The 26,118-nt window shown below is 49.6% G+C and overlaps 1 protein-coding gene across 1 annotated transcript in view; it reads left to right on the top strand.

Annotated features, from left to right (window-relative positions):
- Positions 1–6,814: 6,814 nt before the first annotated feature.
- Positions 6,815–26,118, top strand: part of TENT4A (terminal nucleotidyltransferase 4A) — a 43,653-nt gene continuing 24,349 nt past the window's right edge. The window contains 6 exon segments of the mRNA XM_021939223.2: positions 6,815–6,880; positions 6,883–6,910; positions 6,913–6,968; positions 6,970–7,028; positions 7,030–7,338; positions 7,340–7,477. Of these exon segments, the coding sequence (XP_021794915.2) occupies positions 6,836–6,880; positions 6,883–6,910; positions 6,913–6,968; positions 6,970–7,028; positions 7,030–7,338; positions 7,340–7,477 (635 nt within the window). The 5' untranslated portion in view covers positions 6,815–6,835.

Raw genomic sequence — 26,118 nt, forward strand, 5'->3', positions numbered from 1 at the left:
TAAACAATCCTTTCCATACCTAATACTGTGCCCATTACTGATTTTCTGTTTCTCTCAATAGGCCATCCCCCTAACCTTTACCTCCATCTTCAATCGTGCCCTCTCATAATTCCATCTGTTAAGACAAAGTGAATTTTTCTTAAAATGCATGTCAGACCATAACCCTCTTTAGGGTACATCTTTTAATGGTACCCCTAAAAGGACAGTCACATGGCACACCCTTCCTGTGCCTGGCCTTGGCCAACAGCCTCACATTGGATTTCTGCTGCCATGCTCGGGCCCTGGCCACTGAGAGCCCTGGGGAATTTCTGTCCTCAGGGCTGTGTCTCTGGCCATTTCTCATCCTGGAACGTCCTTCCTCTGTTAGGCTAATACTCTGCATCTTCTAGGATCAGTCCGGCAACACCTCTGGGTTCCCTTGCCCTGTCTCCCACTGGTACCCTGCACACACGTGTACATCACACACATCTCCGTTTGTTGAGCTGGGAGCTTCTTTGGGCCCTCACTCAGAGATGGAATTTGTCATCTGTGTGTGCTTGACGCCGGGGCCAGCAATTACCCCAGTCGTGACAATCCAAAGTTGTCTCCAGACATGGCCACATGTCCCCTGGGAGACACAGTCAGCTCTGGTTGACAATCCTGCTCTAGAGTAGTTGGGAAGAAGAGGCATTTCTTGTGGGTTGTATTCTCTTGGTGGGGCTGTTCTATTCAAGGTTGAAAACTGGATTTCATCAGAACATTCAAGTCTCTGTAGTAGGCCAAAAAGTGTCCTCCCAAAATTCACATTCACCCAGAACCTCAGAACGAGACCTTATTTGGAAACAGGGTCTTTGCAGGCTTTCAGAAACAGACTCGTATGGACTGAATTCAGATGAGATTGTGGGTGGCAGACATTGGCTTGATATGAGACCCACTTCCTGCTTCTCTAACAGACCCAGTTTCTTTCAACATGGTCATAAGTCCAGCACGAACAATACTCATGACTGGTTTAGGTCATTCATGATCATTCTGTGTCTCATCCTGTGTCTCAATTTCTCAGACTCTCTTGCAGTCTGGGTGGCCTTATAACCAGCTCTAATCAACAAGATTTGAGGACAAATCTAACATGAGGTTTCTTGGAAAAAGTTTGCTTTTCTGATACAAAGGGTCACAGACAGCAGACACTGTCCTTCTTCCCCCACCTCCTTCCTGTGGACATGAGAGCTGGAGCCAGAGCAGCCATTAGGTAAAGGCCCAGGGAAATGTCAGACAGGTCAGCTCAGACATCCCGGGGCACTGGGTCACCATGCAAATGGCCCTCTCTTGCTGGATTTCTTATTACGGGAGCAAAATAACTTTCTTGTTTTATTTAAGTCTCTGGAGTAGATTGCACAGTGGTCTTCCCAAAATTCTGGGTGAATTTTGGGAGGACACTATGCAACCTCCTAGTGTCCTCAGAATGTCAGAACAAGACCTTATTTGGAAATAGGGTCTTTGGAGGTATAATTAGTTAAGAATCTTCAGATGAAATCATCCTGAATTTAGAGTGGGTCCCAAATCCAATAACTGATGTCCTTACAAGAAGAGAAGGCATAGAGAGATACACAGGGGAGGATGTCATGTGATAACAGAGGTGGAGGTTAGCAGAATTCAGCCTCCTCATTCTCCCCCTTCCAGTGCCCCACACCCCTTGCAATGTGATGCAGCTCCTTCCACCAAGAGGTGGAGGCTTCGTTCCCACTCCTTGACTTGTCAAGGCCTTGCCACTTGCTTTGGCTCACAGAATGGTAAGGAAATGATGGCATGCCAGTTCTGAGCCTCATGCATGTCTATTTGCATTCCTGAAACCCTGTTCAGCCACCTGAGAACAAGCCTGAGTCAGCCTGCTGGATAACAAGAGACTGATGGTCCTTGTCAACTCTGTCAACTCTGGTGTCCCAGCTGCCAGCCAGGCTACTCTAGCTCAGCCAGCCTTCAGCTGATCGGCCAGCTGAGTGGAGCAAGATCAGCTGTGTTTGACCCAGAGCAGCAAAACCACTTAGTTGATTTGTAGCCTTGTGAGCAATACCAAACACTTACTTTAAGCCACTAAGCTTGGGGTGGTTTCTTACCCAGCGGTAGCTGACTAATACCTACACACTTTCAGTTATTGGGCACCTGTGAGCAATTGAATTTGGGCTCCCTGGTTTAGGTAGAGGTTTTCAAACTTCACTGTGTTTTAGAATTACTCAGAAAATTTACTTAAAATAGAGATTCCTGGGCTTGCTCCTAGAGAGTGTCAGTAGATTGGGTGAGCTCCAGGTATCTGCATTTTGACCAGCATTGCTAATTCTGGCATGGGTAGTCCATGGAATACACTTTGTAAACCATTTTTTTAATGGGAACAAATCACTAAAACCATTGTGTAATTTCTAATATTATTCCTCCTCCAATATCAGAAGAGAGCGAGGAGAGGGTTTCGGCCCAAAAGGAGAATGGGCTGCACTTATCTGTAGAGATTGATAAAGAGAAAGATCTCCCTCGCCCAGCATCTCAAAAACTGCATTTTACGTTCAGTATTGTTTCTTGATTGCATTAAGAAATATACTGCAGCCGGGCACAGTGGCTCATGCCTGTAATCCCAGAATTTTGGGAGGCTGAGGGGGGTGGATCACTGGAGGTCAGGGGTTGAAGACTAGCCTGGCCAACACGGTGAAACCCCATCTCTACTAAAAACACAAACATTAGCCAGCTGCGGTGGCACACACCTGTAACCCCAGCTACTCAGGAGGCTGAGGCACGAGAATCGCTTGAACTCTGGAGGTGAAAGTTGCAGTGAGCCAGGATTGCATTACTGCACTGGAGCCTGGGCGACAGAGTGAGTCTCTCTCTCTCTCTCTAAATATATATATATGTGTGTGTGTATACTGTTTTTAATTTACATAAAAATATTTATAATCATATAAATAACAAAACCTCGGCTTTAATTACAAAATGTTGTTTGGTGGCTGGTGAACCAAATTAAGGAGGATTAGCTAGAGGCAAACTGCTACGACAGACTCTGAGGCAATCAAGAAAAACTTAAAGTACCTAAACAATGACAACCTGTGTAACAGATTCTGGAAGCTGGACAAGGGCAACTGCACGTGTCCATTCCTGCTGGGCCAATCAATCAGCTGCCAGTCATTCTGCCAATGTTCACCGAGGACTGATGTGTCAGACAATCCTTGAGCTGGTGCACAGCAGGGACAGGCCATTCCTATCCTCTCTTCATGGAGCATGCATTCTAATGGGGTGGGGGACACAGATGATAAATGTGATAAAATATAAACGAGGTGGTATAGTATCCCCCAAAAAGATATGTTCAAGTCCTAACCCTGGGTGCCTGCGAATATGACCTTATTTGGAAACTCTTTGCAGATGTAATTAGGTTAGGAGGAAGACACTAGGGGGACCCTAATCCAACGCCACTGGTGTCTTTCTAGAAGAGACACGGACACAGGGAAAATGCCATGCGATGATGATGACAGAGTGGAGTGATGCATCTACAAGCCAATGACACACGGAAACATCATGCGATGACATGTCAGAGAGTTGGGTGACGCACCAACAAGCCAAGGAATGCCATGGTTTGCCAGCAACACGAGAAGCTGAGAGGAGAGCATGGGGCAGACTCCCTTACAACCTTCAGAGGACACACGGCCTCAAACTTGATTTTGGACGTTCACCCTCTAGGACTGTGAGAGCATGATGCACTTGTTTTAAGCCACCCAGTCTGTGATATTTTGTTACACAGCTCCAGGAGACTAATGGAGAAAAAGCGAATGGGGAACAGGGGCTGCTGAGGGTTATGTTTGCATTTTAGACTAAAGAGCCATTCGGACGTCCTAAGATGGGGAGGGGGTAACGCACGCCAGGCAGATGGAACAGTAAGTGTAAAGGCCCTGAGGCAGGAGGGTGCCAGCTGTGCTTTTGGCTGCTATAGTTTGGGTTAGGGAAAGCGCTGGGAGGTGAGGTCGGGGGAAGAGGGGAAGGACCGGGGGATAAGGGACTTGCAGGTCACAGCAAGGTTGTTCCACTATGCTGAGTGAGAAAGAAAGCCACTGGAGGGTTTTGAGCAGAAGAGCGGCATGAAGTGATTTTTTTTAAATTTTAAGTTCTGGGATACACATGCAAGACACGCAGGTTTGCTATACAGGTAAATGTGTGCCATGGTGGTTTGCTGCACCTGTCAACCCATTACCTAGGCATTAAGCCCTACATGCATTAACTATTTACCCTGATGCTCTCCCTTCCCCCAACCCCCCACAGGTCCCAGGGTGTGTTGTTCCCTTCCCTGTGTCCATGCGTTCTCATTGTTCAGCTCCCACTTATTACTGAGAACATGCGGTGTTTGGTTTTTCTGTTCCTGTGTTAGTTTGCTGAGAATAGTGGCTTCCAGCTTCATCCATGTCCCAGCAAAGGACATGATCTCATTCCTTTTTACGGCTGCATAGTATTCTAAGAGTAGCATGAGCTGATTTTTAATAGTAACATCTTTTTTCTTTTTTAAAAAGGATCACACAAGCAGCTGGGCAGAATGTGGGAAACCAGCTAGAAGGCACTGCTTTAAATTGGACAGGTGGTGGGAAAGGGCGTAAAGAGGGGTGGAGGGAGGAGGAGGGGTAGCAGTCGGGTTCTAGATGTTTCTGGCAGTGGAGCCAAGAGTATGTGTTCATTGTGGACAGCGAGAGGAGCCAGGCATGACCAAGGATTTTGGACTGAGCCATTGGGAAGCAAAGAGCTCCCGAATAACGGCTGTTTGACTTGTCTGTGATTTTCTGTAGTTTACTGAATGCACGTTCTAATCCTTCGCCATGATTTCTACATGTACAATACGCAGGTACTTGAAAACGTCTGAAACATTCATTTTTATTATTAAACACCCCCACTTGCCCCAAAGCCTTTGTATGCAACACACGTACCTTTCCTGTTGGAGCGATGTTTGGAGGGTCAAGTGCTTAATAATGTCTACTGATCTGTGCTGGAGACGAGGGGGTAGCATTTACAACACGCCGGTAGGAAAGCCCGGTATGGTTCTACTTAAAAGGCTTGGAGCCCGGGCGCCACTGGGCTAAGGCGGTTTCAGGGCCCTGGCCCGGAAGTGCATTTGCGGAGACTCCCCCTGAAGACAGGGCGGCAGCCGCGGGGCCTCACGTCGCCCAGGCTCGCGGGGCACCGCGATGATCAACGACACTGGCGTTTGCTTTGGACCTCACAGGATGTGTGGTTGACGCTGTATTCCAGTGCCATTGTCAACTCGGCTTCCATCGCGCTCGGAACACCGGGATGACAAACAGCAGGCTGTGGATGGCGGGCGGTTTCCTACCGACTTCTGTCTGCTCCGTGCAGCTGGAAAAATCGAAGCCGGGGGCCGGACGCGCCGCCCACGAGCCATTCCTCGGCTAGCACTGCCCATTTTGTCCAGGGAATTAACTTGGACGTTTTCACTTCACTTTTCGCACAAAAAATCATTTAAAAAAGAAAACCAAACGCCTGTAAGCAGACCCGCTAGAGAGCAGGACTCCGCCGCCCGTCCTTCCCGGCTCCGGAGCGGCGGAGCCAGTCACCGGGCACTGCACGCGGGCCGCTCACCCAGCGAGGTGCAGGGAGCACGTGGGCCGGCGCGCGGACCCGGAGAGCGCAGCGTGAACTGCTGCACGGCCCCTCGGATGAGAGGCCTGGGGCGGGATCTGTGACCGGGGCCGGCCCTTGCGTCAGGAGACACGGCCCGCCGGCGGGGGGAAGCGCCTGCGGTGTCGTCCGCGGCCCTCGCCTGGCTGCGCGGAAACTTCCACCGCCGGCGGTGACGGCCACCCGCCCCCGCGCACGCGCAGCGCAGCCCTGACGGCAGCCCGAAAACACCAGCCCTAGCGCGCATGTCTGCACGCCCAGGTCTGCACGCCGCGGCGGGCAGAGGGCGGCGTGCGGGCCCTCCAGCGGCTGCCCGTTCCTCCCAACCCCGGCCTAGTCTAGAAGGGCTCAACGCCGCCGCCGCTCCCTCCAGCCCCTCCCAGTCGCGTAGCTTCTGACGCCCTCACCCCGCCCGCGGCCGAAGGACCCCAACGCGCAGGCGCGGTAACCACAGCGGCGGTGTCTAGTGAGGATTTGAAATCGGCCGCGCGTGCGCACTGGCGACGCGGCCCGGCGACCGAGGCCGCGCTTCCTCCTGCCGCCCCCGTCCCCGCCCCCTCCCCCGCCCCTCATTGGAGCGGAGGCGGCGGTGGCCCCCTCCTTCCCCCGCGCTATCGCCGCCGAGAGTGTCTTTTCACCGCCGCCGCCGCCGCAGGAACACGGAGCCAGCGGCGCGAGCGTGACTGAGGGCTGGGCGCACGGGCGGCGGCGCCTCCCGCGGGTCCCTCAGCCGCGCGGCGCCTGGGCCCGCCCCCTCGGCCCCGCCGCCCGCCCCTCTCCGATGGCCTCTCCCCGCGGCCCGAGTGGAACGCCGCCGCCACCGCGGCCCCCGCGCCCGCCCCGCGCCGCGTGAAGCGGGAGCCCCCGAGACCGCAGCCGCCCGCTGGGACGCGCCAAGCGCCGGAGCCGCCCGCTGCGGCCTGCCCGGGCCCATCACCGCCGCTGCCGCCCACGCCGGAGCCCGACGGGGCGCGGCTCGAGCAGGAGGCCGGGGGGCTCAGCCCGCCCGCCGCCGCCAGCCCAGGCCGTCCGTCCGTCCGTCGTGCGCGCGCGCGGCGGGGCCTCCAGAGGCGCGGCGGGAGCAGGGGCCGCGTCGGGGTGGGCGGGCGCGCGGGCCCCCGCCCGAGGGCGGTGCGTGGACTGGATCGCGCGTGATGGCCTGGATCAGCCGAGCAGCAGAAGGGGGCCGGCCAATGCCCTGTGGATGCAGATCTGGGAGACCTCGCAGGGCGTGGGCCGCGGCAGCTCCCGGGCTTCACGTCCTACTTCTGCCTCAACTCGCGGCGCTGGACACGGCGGCCGCGGCAGGAGCGGCCGGGCGGGGCGGTGGCACAGGCCCCCACGCTGCCCGCCGCGTGCCCGCCTCCCGGCCCCGCCGCGCCCGCGGCGCTGCCCCCGCGTTGCCCCGGCGGCAGGCCCGCGGCCGAGGGCGCGCTGGCGCCTGCGGAAGTCTCCGTCGCTGTCGTCCTCGTCGTCGTCCTCGTCCAACGCGGAATCGGGCACCGAGAGCCCCGGCTGCTCGTCGTCGTCCTCCAGCAGCGCCTCGCTGGGCCGGCCGGGCGGCGGCCGCGGCGGTTCCTTCTTCAACTTCGCCGACGGCGCGCCCAGCGCCCCCGGCACAGCCAACGGGCACCCCGGGCCGCGCGGCCCCGCGCCCGCTGGCTCCCCGTCGCAGCACCAGTTCCACCCCGGTCGCCGAGCGAACAGGGGCCAGCACCTACGGCCTCAACTACCTGCTGTCCGGCAGCCGCGCGGCTGCTCTCAGCGGAGAGGGCGGCCCCGGGGCCCAGGCGCCGCGGCCCGGCACCCCGTGGAAGAGCCGCGCGTACAGCCCGGGCATCCAGGGGTGAGTGCACCGGGCGGCCGCGGGGGCGGGGGCGGGAACCATGGTCCTGGCCGGCGCCCGCGGTGCAGACACGGGTTACAGGCGCCCGGGCTTCTTTTGGAGGATGCATGTTGAAGGCCAAGGCCCGACTCTGCTCTGAAAGTTTTTTTTTGTTGTTTTTTTTTTTTCTTGCTAATATGAAACTGTTTTATAATGGAGTGACTTGCCCAGATCCTGCAAGTAACAATGCAAGAAAGGGGCTGCTGAATAGGACCTGTAGGTATTTGTCTTTTTTACTCTTGAGACTGGAAAGGGAAATCGACTCTCCCCCTGCACCCCGCCTCCGGGCAAGTGAGGAACCCCTTGTTAAAGTGGGGCGTAGGTAAGTGTGGAGTTTCATTAAGTTAAGTTGCAGAATAATTTAGCATTACCAGGAACTCAGATCACGTCGAAGGTAAATATTAACGTTTTTTATTTCATTTAAAACAAAAATTTAACTGTCAATTTAGAGGTGATTCATGGGGGGGGGGTGTGCTTTAATTTCGTGCTGCAGTTAACATAAGCGTAGTGTATACATATTGGCCTAATTCAAAGAAAAAAACAGATATGTCATATATATCTATTCTTTGGAAGATGCCATTATTATTTTAAATACTTCCACATCCGCCTGGAGGGAATTAGAGGCTTTACTTATATTTAGTACACCTACAGACGGCGAGGAATGAAAGCAAAGGTGGTGTGTGTGTGGGGTTGGAATTGCCCCAGGTGAGGCTGTTCAGGTGTGATGCTGTTGACGCAGCCCTTTGGCCATTTTGGGCTTTTCTGAGCGTCTGGAAATAATTTATGTGTGGGTTGTGTGTCAGTATTTTAAGACTTAAACGATAAATTTTCCTTGCACGATTTTTTCCCCCAATTTAAAAAAGAAGGATTTGCCGGGGTATGAGGGTTGTTACATGCAGTAGAGTCCTTGGAATAACCACAACTGCTAGGTGTTGGGAGTTGTTACAGTACACTTTTTCTTGTAACTCTGTTTCTCATGTGAAGTATGTTGGGAAACAGAATTGATATTTCTTTAAAGCGTGTGATACACTGTAATAGCCGCATGTTCTGTCACTTTTTTCACCTGGCTTGGGCTACAAGTGATGCCTTCTAAATTCCCTGAAGTGTAAACATGCATTGCAGACACTGGCGGGAGGGCAGACTCTTCTCCTTCCAGTTCTTACCTGTAGAACTTTCTGAGAGCAGGTGGTTGGAAGCGGTTTCTTCTTGATGTATAGTAATGTATACTTCAGGGCTCGCTTGGGAGGACCTTTAGGTTTCCAGCCTGTTATGGAACTGGAATGGGCTCCGTGTCTCTTAGCACTAGAAAAAACAGACATGTCGTCTCTGCAAGTCTTGGGTTGTACCTCTGCTCTTAGCGGTAGCACATCAGGCCCCACGCATCTCACTTGGACTCCCTAAGCTGTTTCCTCCTGGTAGGTCGTGTTGCTTTTGTTAATGAATGAGCCCACTAGGGTCAGGTGCTGTGTTAGGATCTGGGGATCTGGTGCAGGGACGATATGGAGACAATCTCATGATCTTGACCCACCCTGAAACCTGCCTACAAGTGCCCCCTTCCTAGAGCACAAGAGTACCCTGCTCAGTTGTGCAGGTCCCCTCTCATGCTCTTCGTCACCCACGCCCAGTCAATCATCAGATTGTGTTCGTTTGGCCCTTTTAATCTCTCCACACCTCATCCTCAGGCAGGCTCTTGTTACCTCTGTGGAGATTGCTCAAGCAGCGGGAGGTGCCTTCGATGCACTCTCGTCCTGCTTGAGTCGTTTCCCATCACTGCTAATGGGGTGATCTTCTCTGCCGGCAGGTCTGGTCAGGTTCCTCTTCACCCTCTGATGTCACCTCCTCCATCTCCAATCCCCCACATTAAAGTCTAAAGCCTAAAACTCAGCAACACCTGCAGGGTTCTGCTACTCAGATGGCCCTGGGTCCTGGCCCCTGGCCCCACACCCCACCCCTTGCCAACCTGTTAGAACCCAGCTGTAAGGCAGTATGGTGTAGGGCATAAGAGAGGGCTCTGAAGCCCGTCAGGAGGTCTGGTTTGATGCTGCAGTCATGCTCTTGGAACCTTCCTTTTCACCTTTGCTGGAGACCTCTCCTTGCCTGTCTCCGGGTGGTGTGTACCATGCCTCCAGTATGGCCCTGGGTGCATCCACTTCCTGCCGTCTCTGCCCAAAGGGGCCTGTGAGGACTACCTGCTATGGGCCTAGAAGGGCATGGTGACCTCTGCTTGGGCTGCTCCTCAAGCTGCTCTTTCAGAAGTAAACCTAAGCGGTGGTAGAGTTGGGCCTATGACTAGAGGAGGTAAGGTCCCCCCAGTGATCATTTCCACATGGCCCGTTGGTCCTACATGAACTAACCTTTTCGTGTCAAGAAATAGTTCTGTCTAGAACTTTCTTCTGGCCATCAGCTTACCCAGAGCGTTGAGAAAGGCCACCAAAAAGTCTTTCAGTTGTGGCTTAGAGAAGGAAATAACTGAGTTTTATTTTTTTTTTTTTAGGATTTTTTTTTTTTTTTTTTTTATTATTATACTGTAAGTTGTAGGGTACATGTGCATAACGTGCAGGTTTGTTACATATGTATACTTGTGCCCTGTTGGTGTGCTGCACCCATCAACTCGTCATTTACATCAGGTATAACTCCCAATGCAATCCCTCCCCCATCCCCCCTCCCCATGATAGGCCCCGGTGTGTGATGTTCCCCTTCCCGAGTCCAAGTGATCTCATTGTTCAGTTCCCACCTATGAGTGAGAACATGCGGTGTTTGGTTTTCTGTTCTTGTGATAGTTTGCTAAGAATGATGGATTCCAGCTGCATCCATGTCCCTACAAAGGACACAAACTCATCCTTTTTTATGGCTGCATAGTATTCCATGGTGTATATGTGCCACATTTTCTTAATCCAATCTGTCACTGATGGACATTTGGGTTGATTCCAAGTCTTTGCGATTGTGAATAGTGCTGCAATAAACATACGTGTGCATGTGTCTTTAGAGCAGCATAATTTATAATCCTTTGGGTATATACCCAGTAATGTCAGGAAACAACAGGTGCTGGAGAGGATGTGGAGAAATAGGAACACTTTTACACTGTTGGTGGGATTGTAAACTAGTTCAACCATTATGGAAAACAGTATGGCGATTCCTCAAGGATCTAGAACTAGATGTACCATATGACCCAGCCATCCCAATAACTGAGTTTTAAAGGCACACCTGAGCTGACCAATAGTAAAGGATCTTGTTGCTGGGAAGCTGCTTGGGGTTGTGATATAGTCCCAGGACGTGCACTTCTGAAAATGCAGTGTGCGTTCCTCATGGGAGGATGAGCCTGCTGCGGAGCACTGGCTGAACCCAGTTGGGTCTTTGCCTGGTAGCCATGTGGCAACCCGCACTATTTGTCATTCTCTGGGGAGGAGTTTTCTGTCCTTGGACACTTTGCCTGGTGGCTTGGCCTTGTGAGACTGCCAGTCTGCCTTCTGCTCAAGTAGGATGAAGAAAAAGCAGGTGAAAGAGTACAGGGATTGGTGCAAGAACCTTCAGAGGAGAGGAGGTGAAATGCTCCTTTTGGCTCTGGTTCTTATTCCATTGTTTGATTGAAATCCCAAGCCTTTGTTTTGGTAATGGTGTGCTTAGCCTGAGCTCTGCTGTTGACCTGGGCTTCTGACCTTGAGATGTTGGGCAGGTGTGTGGACAGGCCCTGGGCCCGTTGCATCCCAGGCTCTGGCTGCTGTTACTTGCACGCGCTCTCATGCCCTGACCCAGCAGGGCTTTGGGCTGTTGTTACTTTGCCATGGTCATTCTAGCAGCTTTGGAAACCTCTTCAGGTTAAAAGTCTTGCATAAGTGAGAGTGGGAGCATGGCCTTCAGCTATTTGACCACATCCTTCCTGGTGTGTTACAGAGGCCCAGGAAGAGTGTAGTTGAACGAAGACATGTGCAGGTGTCCCGGGCCTTGAACAGCTTCTATTCAGAGTTTGGCCTTTCGAAGGCTGTGCCATCTCAGGTGTGCCTGCAGTGTGCAGCAGGTGTTTGCAGCTTCCTCTCTGCAGGTTTCTTGATATTTAATTTCATCTTTTAATATCTTCTGTTAACTCAAAGGAAATTCTTCGTTTGACGTATGAGAGAGACTGACCACTGTCAGCATAGGACATGGTTAGCCGTATCCCACAAGGCCCCTGGTGAGAGTCGTTTCCAACTTGGTGCATGTTTTTTTTCGATTCTTTCTTGCAAAGGAGTCAGAGCTTGGAGGCGCAACCAGGATCCCCTCCTCTCCCTCTAGCCTGACCTCACTGACATAAAGTAGAGCAGGTGTGACCTGTCTGGAACATCCTTGTGATGCTCAGCAGGGCCTGCTGCAGAGCACGGGAGGCATCACTCTAGGGGCTTTTCCCTCCCATACCTTCCTGTGAGTGTCCAGGATACATGAGAAAGGTTGTCGTGAGACCTGCCGTAAAGGATGGCGGTGGCACGTGTGGACCTTGCTTTCTGTGTTTCATTGTCTGAGTCCCCGAGGTACAAGCTTGTGGAGAGAAGTGTACATGATCACACTAAGCAGATACTTGCTTCTGCACTGTTGGAGGAGGAGGAGGGATTAATTTCATAATTCCATCAATTAACTCTTCCAACACTCCTCCCATTTAGTAATAGCATCACTTGTTCCTGTCTTTTGTTCCATTGCCAAGCTCCACAAGGTGAAATTGAAAATCGAGTGCAAGACACAGGCTGTGCTGGAGTTGAGGAAAGTTTTGCTGGAGAACTGCTTGCACCACATGTCTGGTCACTGATAGATGAGGACTGGCCAGGTCAGGACAGCTGACACTTGGAGAAGGGGCTGCCCGGGGGGGCATGACAGACTCTGGAAAAGGAGGGTTGGAGTATTAAACTGGCTGGGAATGAGAGGCCTCTAATCTTTTCTCCAAAAAGAAAAAAAAAAAAAAAAAGGCTTAATGCTCATGCGGTGGAAGTCAGTGAAGCAAAGTGGGTTCTGTCTGTCTTGCTGCTATGAGCGTGTGATGGAACAACAGTGTCATTTGCTTTTTCTCAGAAATATTTAATGCATGTTTGTGACATAATTTTTTTAAGTAATTTCAAGTAAATATTTTAAAGTAAAAAGTTCTAAGATTTTTGTGTCTCCAGGTAAAGTCTCAAACTGTCTTTGGTCACTATTTAATATGAGATTTTGTCTTCATTTTAAATGGATTCATGTAAGTGTCCTGTGGGAGAAGAGTTAATGGTTATCCTTGGAAAATAAGAACTTTTTATGCCTCAGTTAGGTCATATGGTTTAGGATCTGATTTTGTAGTTGTGGAGTAAAAAAGGTTGTTTAAGAAAAAAAAAAAAACACCTTGATATTCAAATTCAGAAACTTGATTTTTGAGGATGCAACCAGAATTTGGACTAACGGTGGAGAGGGCTGGCAGAGTCAGACCACCCAGATTCGCAGAAGATTGAAGAAGCTGCAGTGCTACTGTGGAGAGGCCCTTTCTAGGAGGTGTGGCTGGCTTGTCAGTGCTTTCTCTTCTCTGCAGTGAATTGGATGGCAAGCCTCGCCCTCTTTGAAAGCTGCCATTCTGAGCCTGCCTTGAGAGGCATCTCAGGGAGGGCAGAGAGGTGGCCTCGGTCAGCGCTGACAGGTGCCCAAATTATCTGACCTGTTGTGAACATGTGCCTGAGTGAGGTGGCCAGGATGCCTTTTCTCCCAACACTGGGGATGTACACTCATGCAACATCCTATTTTTGAGATTTCTATGTTGTGGTAGTTCTCTGTTGCTGTGTAGCAAATTAGCATAAACTCAGAGGCGTAGAAGAACATTCATTTATGGTCTTGTGGATTCTGTGTGTCAAATCAGGGATGGCTGGGCTGGGTTCTCTGCTCAGGGTTTTGCAAGGCTGAAGGGTGTTGGCCAGCTGTGTTCTCAGCTGGCACTCAGGGTCCTTACCAGCGCATTCCTGTTATTGTTAGAATTCAGCTCCTTGCAGGATCGAAGTCCTTGATTGATTGCTAGCTGCCAGCAGGGGAATTGGGTAGGGCTCTCTCAGCTTCTTAAGGCCACCTGCATTCCATCTGCAAAGCAAGGTACTTTGAATTTCTCTGACGTTTCCTGCCAGCTGCTTAGAAGCCCATAGAAGCCCCCTGCTTCTATGGGCTTGTGTGATTGAGTCAGGCTCCTGCAAATAACCTCCCTACCTGAAGGTCATGTAGTAATACAACATGATCATGGTGTGATAACCTCATCGGAGCCACAGGTTCCAAGGAGTAGGGTGTAGGACCTTGAGGGGAGGAGGTTCTTCTGTGGGTAGACTTCCCCTGGCATGGAATCGGTTGATGAGGGGGTTGTGGTTCTTCTTGTCCAACACTTTTCCCCTGACTGGACTCCAGCCCATCGCAATGACTCTTGCAGATTGCCGGTTCCGTCCTCTGGCTTGGTGGTTACTGCTGAACTCAGGCAGCCACCATAACCAGGAGAACCTCTCTGTGCTGCACTCAGATGGACATTCTTTAAAATATGTCGTTTAAGAAAAGTTTGCAGGAAAGCCATGTGAATATATGAAACTACAGTGATTGAAAAGTCCTGTTTGTGAGGTGTCCTGCATTGGCTAGATTAGGAAAGGGGTCATTCCTATGCAGGTGGGGGTCGATGACTTACCCAAGAGTCACCTCTGGAACATTCTCTTACATTCATAGCAGTCCATCTTTGCAGAAGGTGTGGGGGACACTTGTCCTGCAAGCCCAGGTTCGTAGGAATGTTGGCTTCCCCAGACCCTTGGCTGCAGAGCACCATGCCTCCTTTAGGAGGGACAAGAAAACTCCCATATGGTTCTTCCCTCTGTCCCTTCCTGAGCCCCTCTGAGTGTTTGGCTCTTGTGGAGTTACTGCTGCTATAACAAAGCTGACCCCACTGCCCTCCTGAGTCTCCTCAGGGAAGAAGGAGCTGTATTGTAGCCTGCATTCTTAGTGCCAAGCACACGGTAGCCACTAAGTATGTATCTCCCAAGAAAGAAGAGCAGAAAGAGGATCTGCCAACTCAGGAGGGCAGGTGGGGGATGGCAAGTCTGCGGAGTATTCATAAACCAAATGCTAAGGGAAACTTTTGTTGTTTGTCTTAGAATTTTAAAAAATAAAGTCTGTTGCAGTTTATCTGCTTTCCTTCCTGGAGAGTGGCTAAACTAATGTTCTCTTTTACAATATAGAATGCAAGAGCAGAAAACATTCAGGAAAATTCTATACTATATTTGAAAAACATCACCATTTAGTTTTAACTGCTCGCTCTTATTATAAAAATTAATACCTAACTATGAAAAGTTAGAAAGCCTGGAGAAGTATAGAGATGAGTTGTCCACCATTGGGCCACCTAGAGAGTGCACTGTGAGCCTGTCCCTGGTGTCCTGTACTCTGGTGATGTGCACTGCATTTGCTGGCAGTGAGCCAGGGAGTGGACCACATCCGGGCCTGGGCCGGGTGGATCTCTGCAGAAGTTTATCCATCTCTCAGCTGAGAGGGTGGGCTAGATAGGAGCAGCTCTGACTGTCCCTGTTGGCAGAGAATGTCTTTGATTATCAACGACATGCCTTTTTGTTGTGGGCTTGTGATCTTTTTCTTTCCTAAATCAGCTGCTGTGCATAACCAGTTAGGCTCTCCCGTGGCTTAAGATTGGAATTGGTTTCCCAATGCTAGGATGTGGGTGTTAGGTGGTTTCTATCTTTCCGTTTGAAAGAGATTTCAGATCAGTGTAACATTTCTGAATCCTGTTGATCTGAAGGAATGGTAGAATGTAGTAGTTTAAGGGAAATGAAAAGTTGAATTATTTTGATGTTTCTGCTTTAAACTTGCTGGGTGGAATCCATTTCTGAGCACTGGGAGCCACGTGCTTGGCTCTTGAGAGCCTAGCTCGATCAGCCCATGTCACACACTCACAGGTCTGGCTTTGCCTGGTTTCGCCACGGTTTCTAACTTGAGCCTCAGTTTCCCCACCTGTGAAGCGGAGCCTGTGGCACCCACCTTAGAGCACATGAAATACTTGGAAGAGGCCGGGCGCAGTAGCTTACGCCTGTAATCCCAGCATTTGGAGGTCAGGAGATTGAGACCATCCTGGCTAACACAGTGAAACCCCGTCTCTACTAAAAAAATACAAAAATTAGCCGGGCACAGTGGCGGGTGCCAGTAGTCCCAGCTACACAGGAGGCTGAGGCAGGAGAATGGCTTGAACCTGGGAGGCGGAGCTTGCAGTGAGTGGAGATCGCGCCACTGCACTCCAGCCTGGGTGACAGAGCGAGACTCCGTCTCAAAAAAAAAAAAAAAAGACTTGGAAGCACTCTGTGAGTTGTCATGCAAGAGATTAAAAAGGCCACCGCTGCCCTTTTCTCCTCTCTTTAAGGAAATTGAAACCAAAAATTAAGTCCTTCTTCTTGCCAGCTGGACAGGAAAAGCCTTTTTCTTGGTTTTTTGAAAATACAGCTTTCACTTTCAGATCAAAGTGAAAACTGCTAAAGACTGAATGTTCTGAGTTGTGGGAGTGGGGGGCTGGAGGGGTGTTATGAATTGAAAGATACCTTTCTATTTTTAAAACATTTTAACAATGCCTTAATAATGTCTGTTCTAGTTTTGTGTTTTAGTTTTTGTTTTTTTTGTTTGTTTTTTAACTGTTCTGAAGGTACATCAGCACTGTTCTACAGCTTTAAATAAGAATCTCATCTCCCTAGAGGCAAGGGTACTGTCGATGTATTTGGTCAGGGGTGAATGTGCTGCTCTGTGTAACTCGTTTAAAGTTGGTTAAGGTTTTTTTTTATTTTGTGCACATAGTAGGAGGAGTCAATGAAGTGTTTTCTGAACTCTTCCAGCTTTTAACATAGTATTCTGTGTATAGTGAAGGAAAACAAAATTAAGGGCCAGGGAACATTAAGAAGGCAACTAGAACAGCACTGTCCAGTAGAGCTTCCTGTGGAGAGGGAATAATTCTAGTTTTGCACTAATACAGTAGCCACTGGCCATATGTGACTTTTGAGCACTTGAAATGTGACAAATGCAACTGAGGAGCTGAATTTTAATTTTATTTACTTTTAATTAAAATTTAAATGGCCATGTATTTAGACAGCTCTGAACTGCAGTAACTTTAGACTCTATTTGAAACAGTGTTTGATTCAGTAACTGTTGCTGAAATAAATTGAAACTCATACAACAGTAAAAACTGTGTTACTCAGCAAGTTACCACTGTGAAAGCTCTAGAAATTGTTTGAGTTTCCAATGCAAATCCTTTTCAAACAGCCGCTGTTTTAATAGCACATGAAGCATAAAATAGGTGCATAGCAGCGCAACACAGAGCAACACGGAGAAACTATTGTGACCTGGAGTGTCTCCAGTCCAGCATGCAGGTGATAGGTCTCTCAGCGTTTTTGCACGCAGGTTAATGATGGTGCAGACGGTCACTTCCTTCTCTGAACAGCCTTCCTGGTCACCAGCACCACTGTGGCTCATGTGTGTGGGGCTCTTTTGGCTTAGCTCTCTACGTGAGTTTGCTCCTTGAGTTCCCAGAGCTGACCCATGAAATGAGTGATATTACTCCTGTTTTGTAGATAGAAAACTGAAGCCTTGACAGGCTGACATGACCTGGCAAAAGGTACTGCACTTGGAAATGTCAATTCACGGCTGACATCTGGACACTTTACTCCTAACTGTTCAGTGAACAAGACGTCGCTAACATGCGGGGGATGGAACCTAGCAACTCATTCTACAAGTATGGTTCAAATATGTTAGTACAGGGCCTTTTGCTTTGTTTTCCTAAAGAGATTAGATTCAGATGTGGCGGAGTGCTTTGACAGCCACCGCAGGACAAAGTTGACAGCTCTGGGGTTGGGGAGTGTTGAGGATTTCGGAGGGAAGCCAGTCCTGTGCAGTAGTACGCTCTGGGTTCGTGCTTTCTCGAGGTGTTCCAGAACTGGCCTGGAGGGAGGCTGCAGTGCGGCAGCGGGATTTCTGTCACCTGGAGTATTCTTAGAAGTTGCATTCTATGAAAAGTGGAGCATCTGATGAGCTGTTTACTCGCTGTTTTATCTGACGGCAGTTGAAAAAGCAGGACTGGCAGCGCAGCCGCCTCAGTCAGCACTGCTGCGTTGGGGGCTTGCCCTGCAGTCTCGCAATCCTGGGCAATAACTCATTTTCAAGAAAGAAAAATTAAGCATTAAGTGATTGAAGCGTCTTGCCCAAGCCGCTACTAGAAAATAAAGGCGCTGGTGCCCAGATGCAGGTCTGCATGGTGTGCAAACCTGGGCTCCTTCCCACACCCCCTCAGAGAGGGCACTGGTATGTTGGAGTGAAGAGCCACGCAAGACCTCTGAATGGGCAGAGATGGGCCCGTGGCGCAACACAGTAAAATGTATTTTGGTTATGGGCAATGTCTCTAAACTTATGTAAAACATTATAAAAAATGGAAGGACAACGATGAAATGATGGCCAAAAACATAGAAAAGGATACCTTGCATGTCCTGTGAAATGCAAAGAAATTCTAAAGTGTCATTACGAGTTACCTCATGGAAGAAAGCAAAAGGTGAATCTATCTAGAGTTTGTGGTTCTGACTCACAAGAGACTGATGTTCATGCTGAAGGACAAGTGTGATGGGTGGAAGGATAGAGCGCCAAGACCATACTCTAAAGATGGGAACCTATGGGAACTGTCCAGGGAGATGAAAGCATGGAATGAACTGAAGCTTGCGGACTTGTTGAGTAGAAAGAGCCTTTTAGGATTGGTTTTAGAATAAAATAATAAGGCTTGTGGTTGGGGAAGATGACTTGCTGTTCACAGAGCCTCCCTTAACAGGTGGGGACCTCAGCTTTTCCTTTGCTGCCATCAAGTGAGTGGTGTACAGTCCTAGCCACAGTAGTAATCTCTACTGGCCTGACTGAGCCCTCACCCTTTATGCAGTGTCTCCTGCCACCTTCCTGGGAGAGGCTGTTCTCAGCATAGCTGGCCTGGGGTCACACAGCTGGTAGGTGTAAAGCTGGCGTCGGAGTCCAGGTAGTCTCACTCCATAGCCTGCCTCTTTAGCCACCGCAGATGTAGAGCAAAGCAAGAATTGTCCAAAGAGGTAAGCTAATAAAGAGGAAAACAGGCTGGGTGCAGTGGCTCATGCCTGTAATCCCAGCACTTTGGGACGCCGAGAGGGGTGGATCACGAGTTCAGGAGATCGAGACCATTCTGGCCAATTCTCTGGGCGTGATGGCACGCACTTGTAGTCCCAGTTACTTGGGAGGCTGAGGCAGGAGAATCCCTTGAACTCAGGAGGCGGAGGTTGCAGTGAGCCGGGATCACGCAACTGCACTCCAGCCTGGGTGACAGAGTGAGACTCCATCTCAAAAAAAAAAAAAAAAAAAAAAAAGGAAAACAATTATGCTGAGTTCCAGTAGTCTCTGGGTCCAGAGAAGTGATATCTGGCTTCTCAGGAGAGATGCTGATGCTGTCTGAGGGCCTGCCCAGTCTCCTAATGATTCAGACACTCCAGGGATGGACAGTTAGTGCCCTAATTTTCCCAAGAGGATTCTGAGGGTGACTTCTCTCAACCCAACAGGAGGACCTGGTGCTGTCATCACCAGTTGGAGAGAGGCTGTTTTGTGAGGCTGGGGACCACCTGCTGTGTGTGCCGTCTTACACTGCCATTTGCTGATCGCTTTAGAGCTAGAGGTTGTTTCTAAGAATACTTCGTGCTAACTAAAAAATGACGACGTTGTTTTTATAAAACTGATTCATGGTTTGTTTTTTGAAGCAGAAAGCTCTGAAGTCACTCAGTCCCACCACCCAGAAGGACAATTAGGTGACTGTCACTATAGGACCTCTCTAGGCTCGTGTAGATGGACACATGGATTGGTCAGTAGAAATACTTACATTAAAAGTCTTATCTTTACATAAATTTGCCAAATTATTAATTTTGCTTGAAAGGGAAAGATGTCTAACTTCAGTTGGAAATACTGGTTTCTAAGAGATAGTGCCGAGGCTAAGAACATAAAACATGAAAACCGTAAGTGGCTAAGTGCAGAAACATCAGAGTAAAATCTTTGATGAAGTCTTGGTTTGCTTGGGCTGTGTAGGTTGGAGGCTCAGCCTTTGTTTCTCCCTCCTGTGGTGCCCAGTGGTGGTGTTTCTGTGTCCATGAATTTTCAGCATCTGTAGTTTGTAGTTATGACCACTACTGCACCTAGTCCTTACTGAGGGCCAGGGCTTGTGCTAAGCACTTCCCAGTGTGGATTCATTAAGTCCTCATAACAGCACCATGTGGGGGCAGCTGCGTCCCTATGTCATACTTGGGACGCGATCTGACCCCACTCACTTCGGGCTCCTGAAGGGTCTGCAGTCTCGCCTCTGCCTGGGAAACCACGATTTGCAGCATATTCCACAGACCTCATGCTCATGACCAGGAGGCTTCCTGGGACTACTGTCTGAGGTTTCTAAGTTCCTAACGTGGTTCATGCTTCTGGTGAGTTTCTTTGAGGCGACATACCCAGCATTGCCTCTGGTCAGCTCAGCCCTGTGGTCCCGCATGGCATCCTGCAGTGTCCTCTGGCTGTGACTCGTGCCGTGCCACCTTGACCTGGCATCCACTGTCCTCCACTGCGTTTGCAGGTGGGAGCCACTGTTGGTGCCTTTTGTCATGTGTGTTGAATGGTCAGGGTCCCAAATAAGAGCTGATTGGGGTCATTCTCCTTGAATCTGCCATGTGCCTGGGCCACTCTCTGCTTCAGAACTCACGCATGTTGCCTGTCCTCTCTGGCTTGGAGGGTTGTGTGGAATCAAAGGTGAGACCCAGTCCCCAGGGATGGGCGGTTGCCTTTGATTGCACAGCTGTCCTGAGCGCCCTCGCTTCCGCGCCCAGCTGCTGCCTCGGTTGCTTGCTTGAGGATCCGGGTGTAGACTGAGGTTGGCCTTAACGTGGCAGGGGGTTTCTCTTGAGCCTTGGGTACTTTACTACTGGTCCCATCTTCCTGTGAGTGGGAGCGTCCCGCCTGGCCCAGCCTCCCGGGGTGACCTTAGCTCTCTTAGTATATGGGCTCTGCCTGCCTTGGTCCCCAGCTTGCCACCCTAGTGCAGTTGCTGCTTCGCTCTTGTTCCACTCCTTGTCTCTGTCCACCCTGTGCTTTATTGATGTGTCCTTACTCTGTGTTTTCTGTAGAGCAGGGCATCCTGGGCTTCCTCTCTGATCCCTGGCTCCTGTGCTCTTCTGTGCTGGGCTCCCTCTTCCTTTCCGTTTTCTGCTGTGTTGCCCTCACACAGCTGGCATACCACGGATGTCGCTCATCCAAGCCCTTCCTAGTGTTGCTCACCAAACACCTCCCACCTTCCCCCCGGGACCTTCTCCCCTTCCAGGCTGCAGGCAGGCTGAGGGCCTGGCATCTCAGGAGTGCCGAGGCTCAGCGGGAGGCAGTGGGGCCTTTGCTGGCAGCTGGGCTCTACATCCTGACTTTCTGAGGGCTTAGTCCTTTTGGTCCATCTTGAATCTCCTCCAGGCTTCGGACTCTCTGCTCTGTAGCTGGCCCATGGGAACAGGTACACTCAGGCCTGGTCTTAGACTCCACTACTTGGGCTGTGCCGGTGCCCTTGGTGTCCTCTTAGTCCGTCCCACCTGGGGGCCCCATCCTGCTGTCCCTTGTGCCAGAGTGCTGTCCTCTTGTCTTTCCACAACTGGCTGCTCATTGCCTTTCCCGTCTCAGCCTCAGTTCCAGCCCCTTGGTATCAGGGAGGCTCTCCTTGACCACCCAACCTAAAGTTCACAGCTGTGGTTACCAGTTTAAATTTCTGCCTAGCAACTTTTTGGTTTATTTTGGCTACTTATCTCCCCCATAATGCCCCCTGTCCCTCCCATATAAACTCAGTGAGAGTAGGGACCGCATCATCATCCTGCCCACAGCTCTACTGTCTGTATCAACCGGGTGCGCTATGCAGAGGCTCATGGTAAATAACTGCAGACCACGAATCCCATCTACTTGCTGTGCTTTAATATTGGCTTACATTTTTGGATCCAGTGAGTTCTTTTCTCTTTCCCTCTCTCTCACTCAGTCATACTTACTTTGTGTAATTGGTGATTTCCAGCCTTTTGTATAGTCCTTTCTTGAATAGTTGTTTTCTGTCATCTTGGCGGGGCCTCAGGGGGTTGACTGTGTGGAGGGCAGGGGCTGCAGAGCTGCAGCTGCTGCCTGGGCTCTCATGGCACCTGCGAAGTATAGGCAGGTGCTTTGCCTCTGAGCCATCTGTAGAATGGGGTGACGGTGGTTTCATCAGACTTAGTGAAGCGTGTCATACAGTGAGTGCCTGGTCACAGCAGGCAGATGATGAATGTCAGCTAATGAGTATTCATCACCAATGAATAGTAACAATTTTTTCTACTAAGGCTATATAATGTAGCCTCGGAATCCCACTCAGCACAGCCCCCTGGCAGCAGTGCCTTTGAGAGCTGGCATGGTCGAGAGACCCTGGTTGGCCTTACTAGTGTGGTTGGGGTACTTGAGAGAACTCCTTCCTCACATAGCTCTTCCGGTGTTTAGTCTTTGCATCTGGAGGTTTTTCGCGATTGTGGGATAGCTTTTTCAGGGGCCTTGCCTTTGGCAGGGCAGGGACGTGTACTGCTGCAGTCTGGGGTATGGGATAACTTTCTAAACCAGACCCAGAACTTGACGGCCGAAGGGGCCTTTTAGCCATGCGGGGCTAGGAGCTGACCCAGGGTCAGCAGCATGAGGTCCTGTGGTGCTGGGTGGCAGAGCCCAGCGGGAGCCCCTGCTGGTGTGACTTTAGTGTAAAGGCTGCGGGATCCCAAATTCTTACAGAAGACTTAAGATGGGCACAGTGATGTCTGCTCTTTGACCTTTGCAGTATGAATTAGTAAAACTGAAATGATTACGCTTCCTTTATTAGGATTATGAAAACAATAATGTCCACATTGAAGAAAATGTGGAAAATACAGAAACTACCAATAATTTTTCTATTGTTAACATTTGAGCATATTTCTTGTCACTTTTAATGCTGCTTTAAATATGTAGCAAATGTATCATTTTGCATTAAAAAAAAATGCTGCTAGCATTTCCTCCTGTCTTTAAAAAGCTCTTTTAAACAACTTTAAAATATTGTATAGATAGATGTACACAATTTTCTGAATAATTGGAGTTATATTTACATCTTGTCACTCTTTAGGAAAGGACTGGCCTACTTCTGTGTTGGGTTCCTTCCTGAGTGTGCTTTCCAGCTCAGTGGCTCGGACTTCAAGATGGAGACTTGAGTCCTGGTTGTGTATAGTCTTGGGCCAGTTACCATATGCCTGATGAATACTTAGTTTTGTCATCTGTAACATGAAAATAGTAGTACTTGCCTCAAAGACTATTTGGGAGGATCTAGTGTGAATGTTGGTAATGCGGGTGTTGTGTAGTGTCCCGGAATATTAATGTTTTTAGCCTCTTGGCTCTTATTCTGTATTGTTACCTCAAAAGATGATGTTCGCTTCTTATCTTTCATCCAGTGTAAGGATATCTGGAAAGACAAAGTATAGCTGCTTTCATTTCAAAAGTGATCAGCTGCTTGAGCTAGCAAGCAAGCTAGCTTCCGGGCGCAGTTATGCAGTTTCACAGCAGGCGCGGTTCCCTCGGAGCACCCAGAGGTGCTCTGTGGTCGTCAGCAGTGATGCTGTGGCTGCACTGCCAGACGGGGTGGCAGGTGGACCAGAGCAGATGTGGCTCAGGAAGTGCCGTCTTCTTGGCCTCTCCTTAATCTCTTTCAGAGTCTGGGTTCTTGATTGCGCTGTGGGTTGCTTCAGACTCCAGTATTGGGAGACTGAACCCCTTGGTTTTTTTTTTGTTTTTTGTTTTTTGTGTGCTGAGCTGGGTTGAGGACATGTTAAGCAGGTGGGGTGCCTCCCCTGGGTTTGCTCCTGGTGATTCCTGTGGTGTGGGGTGGTTCTGAGTAGTTCTGGCCCCACTGCTGGGGTATCTGCCGACTCAGTTTGTGAGATGTGGAGCTTCATCCTGGTCTGGTGCCTCATTTTCTTCTTTAGCAGTGGGCTTAGAACCAATGCAGATTCCCAAGTTAAGTATTTTTCCTGTGGCTTAATTATTACAAGTTTCTGGTACCTAAGCCCTTTCTTACTTTCTGTTCTGAGGGGAAGAGGAGATTATGGTGTTTTTCCCCGCTCCGAGTGGCCCCAGGACCTTTGCATGGCATTTGCCGTGTGCTTGGGTTTGCTCTACTGGGGTGAAAGAGTATCATGCCCCCCAGCACTCACAAAGGCACCTCTGCTCACCCTCCGGTGAGGTTCTGACTGGCCCTGGGACATCACCTGCTCCAGGATCCTCTGTGGCTCATCCCAGGAGAGATGTGGGAGAAGGAAGGGGAAAAAAGGCTTACACTTGTCGAGTGGAATTCCTGTAGATCTGAGTTCCACATTGATGCCTAAGCTGCAGAACCCTTCTGCCCTGGCTGTTTTGTGAATGGTAGTCAGTCTTAACCTTTTTAACCAAGTTAACATTGGCTGTCTCAGGAGGCTCACAGCTCCTGCTCCTCCTCCAGGGGAGTGCGCCCTCCTCCTCTGTCGGTAGCTGTCAGGCGCCCCTTCCCTCTGCAGCAGATTCTCCTGGGTCCTTGCCTGGCCTTCTCCTTACACGTGAGCCTGCAGCTTCATTCACAGCCGCTGTGTAGAAAGACAGGCACATCGATAGGTCCCTCCCTGCCCAGAGTGGGTGGAACTGAGGCAGACACTAAAAGCAGCTGACTGGCAGCCCTAGAAACACGAAGGGTTTCATTTATAGTTTCAGTCCTTTTCCTTCTTTCGAGCCTTGATTTAAAAAAGAAAAAAAAAAAAAAAGCCTTGAAGTCCTGCTTCTGGATTTTCTAATTTGTGCAGGTATTAGTTGCCTTGTAATGTAATTAAAAATAAATAAAATGATTTATAATCAGCTCATTAACTGTATCAGTAAATGGATGCTTTAAAGAGGATCATTGATCCCTCAAAATAGAAGCAATGCAGTCATTCCCTCATTATGCTGTACTTGAGATTTGCTCTAGCAACCCACTCTTCCTAAAGTTAAATATTAATCCAGACCCTATCAGTGCAACGTAGTAGTGTCTGAATCAGTTGTGGTTTTGGTGTAATAGCATCAAAGCATGTTACAAAATCTACAAAATTGCAGTGGTTAACTCCAAATATTTTCACTAAGACATTGTTTTTTTGGGCAAAAATGTATAGTGAACATTGTGGAGCTGAGGTAAGGAACTTCAATTTCTGAGAAACCACCCGTTTTAAGGGTTTTGAAGGAAGAGTTGGAGGAGAAGAGAGAGAGAATAAATTAACAGTGAGTTTCCAGTATTTTCTGTCGCATTTTACGTTTTAGTGGAAAAAACTGGGAACTGAACTCACATGCAGTTTGTAAAATCACTTTTTCCCTAGCATTCAGGATTGATGAGATTTAATGGGGTGTTAAAGGTAAACTGAGGCACATAATTAACATGGACAGAACTGTAGACCTGAGTGTTGAGAGCTGTGAGATTTCAGTGAGTTGGGAGACTGGAAGCGTCCATTCTTCAGAGTGCAGCTCCTCATGTTCAGTGGGTTTAAGGTGCTGAAGCCTTTTTTTTTTTTTTTTGAAATGGGGTCTTGCACTGGTGCCCAGACTGGAGTGCAGTGGTGCAATCACCACTCACTGTAGCTTTGAATCCTGGGCTCAGCCTATCCTCCCACACCAGCCTCCTGACTAGCTGGGTCTGCAGACCTGGGCCAACACTCCTGGCTGGAAACAACTTGTATCCAGATCGGAGGAGGGCGTGTTCGTTTTTGTGACCTTTCCTTTCCCTTAAACATTGAATGATATCTGACCTTTGACCATCACTTTGCTTAAAAGAAGCTACTGGATTTAAAGTCTAGGATAACGTCCTGGACAAGCAAACCCATAGTATGTTCCTGTATGTTCCCCACCCAGAGACCTGGGTTATAAAGTGTTTGGTGTGCTGCTTCTGGCCCCACTGTTCTTTCTAAAGTGTTTTATTTTACATAGGCTGTCCTGGCTTCAGGGCTGTCACCTTTGCCTTTGTGCCCCTTAGTACCTTTGTCCTTTACCTACTGCAGTGCAGCTGCCTGTTCTTCGGTAGACTACAAAAAAGTCACTTTTGAACAACTTAGAAATTGTGCCTTGTGGGGAAGGCAGGGCAGAGCCTTGGGGCTGAGATGGAGGAGGAGCCAGCTCTGCCCTGGGAGGGATACGAAGCGCCCTATCTGCGTGAGGCAGGGGACAGGTGGAGTTGCTTCACCTCTTTGGCCCCAGCTTCAAAACCAGCCAGTCCTCCCTGGCTTTGGCTTTAATTCAAGTTTGGACAAACTGGAAAACCAGTTAATCCCATTAGCTCAGCTTCTAAAGCCGAAAATCATGCCCTGAAATGGGTCATCTGTTTTCATCAATAGCTTTATTAGCTATGGAATAATATAGTTTTGTTCTCTAACTGTAGGATCCTTCTTTTGCTCTTAAAATAGCTCAGTAAGTTGGGTCTCATAAATACATGCAGCAAGCATATACCAGATAACTAAAATACGAAAACATTGCTGATCTTGCTTTTTAGTACTAAAAGCAGAAAATCGGGAATTTACTAAATGGAGAAG

The sequence above is a fragment of the Papio anubis genome, chromosome 5, assembly GCF_008728515.1.
Source record: "Papio anubis isolate 15944 chromosome 5, Panubis1.0, whole genome shotgun sequence".
In the NCBI taxonomy this organism is placed as follows: Eukaryota; Metazoa; Chordata; class Mammalia; order Primates; family Cercopithecidae; genus Papio; species Papio anubis.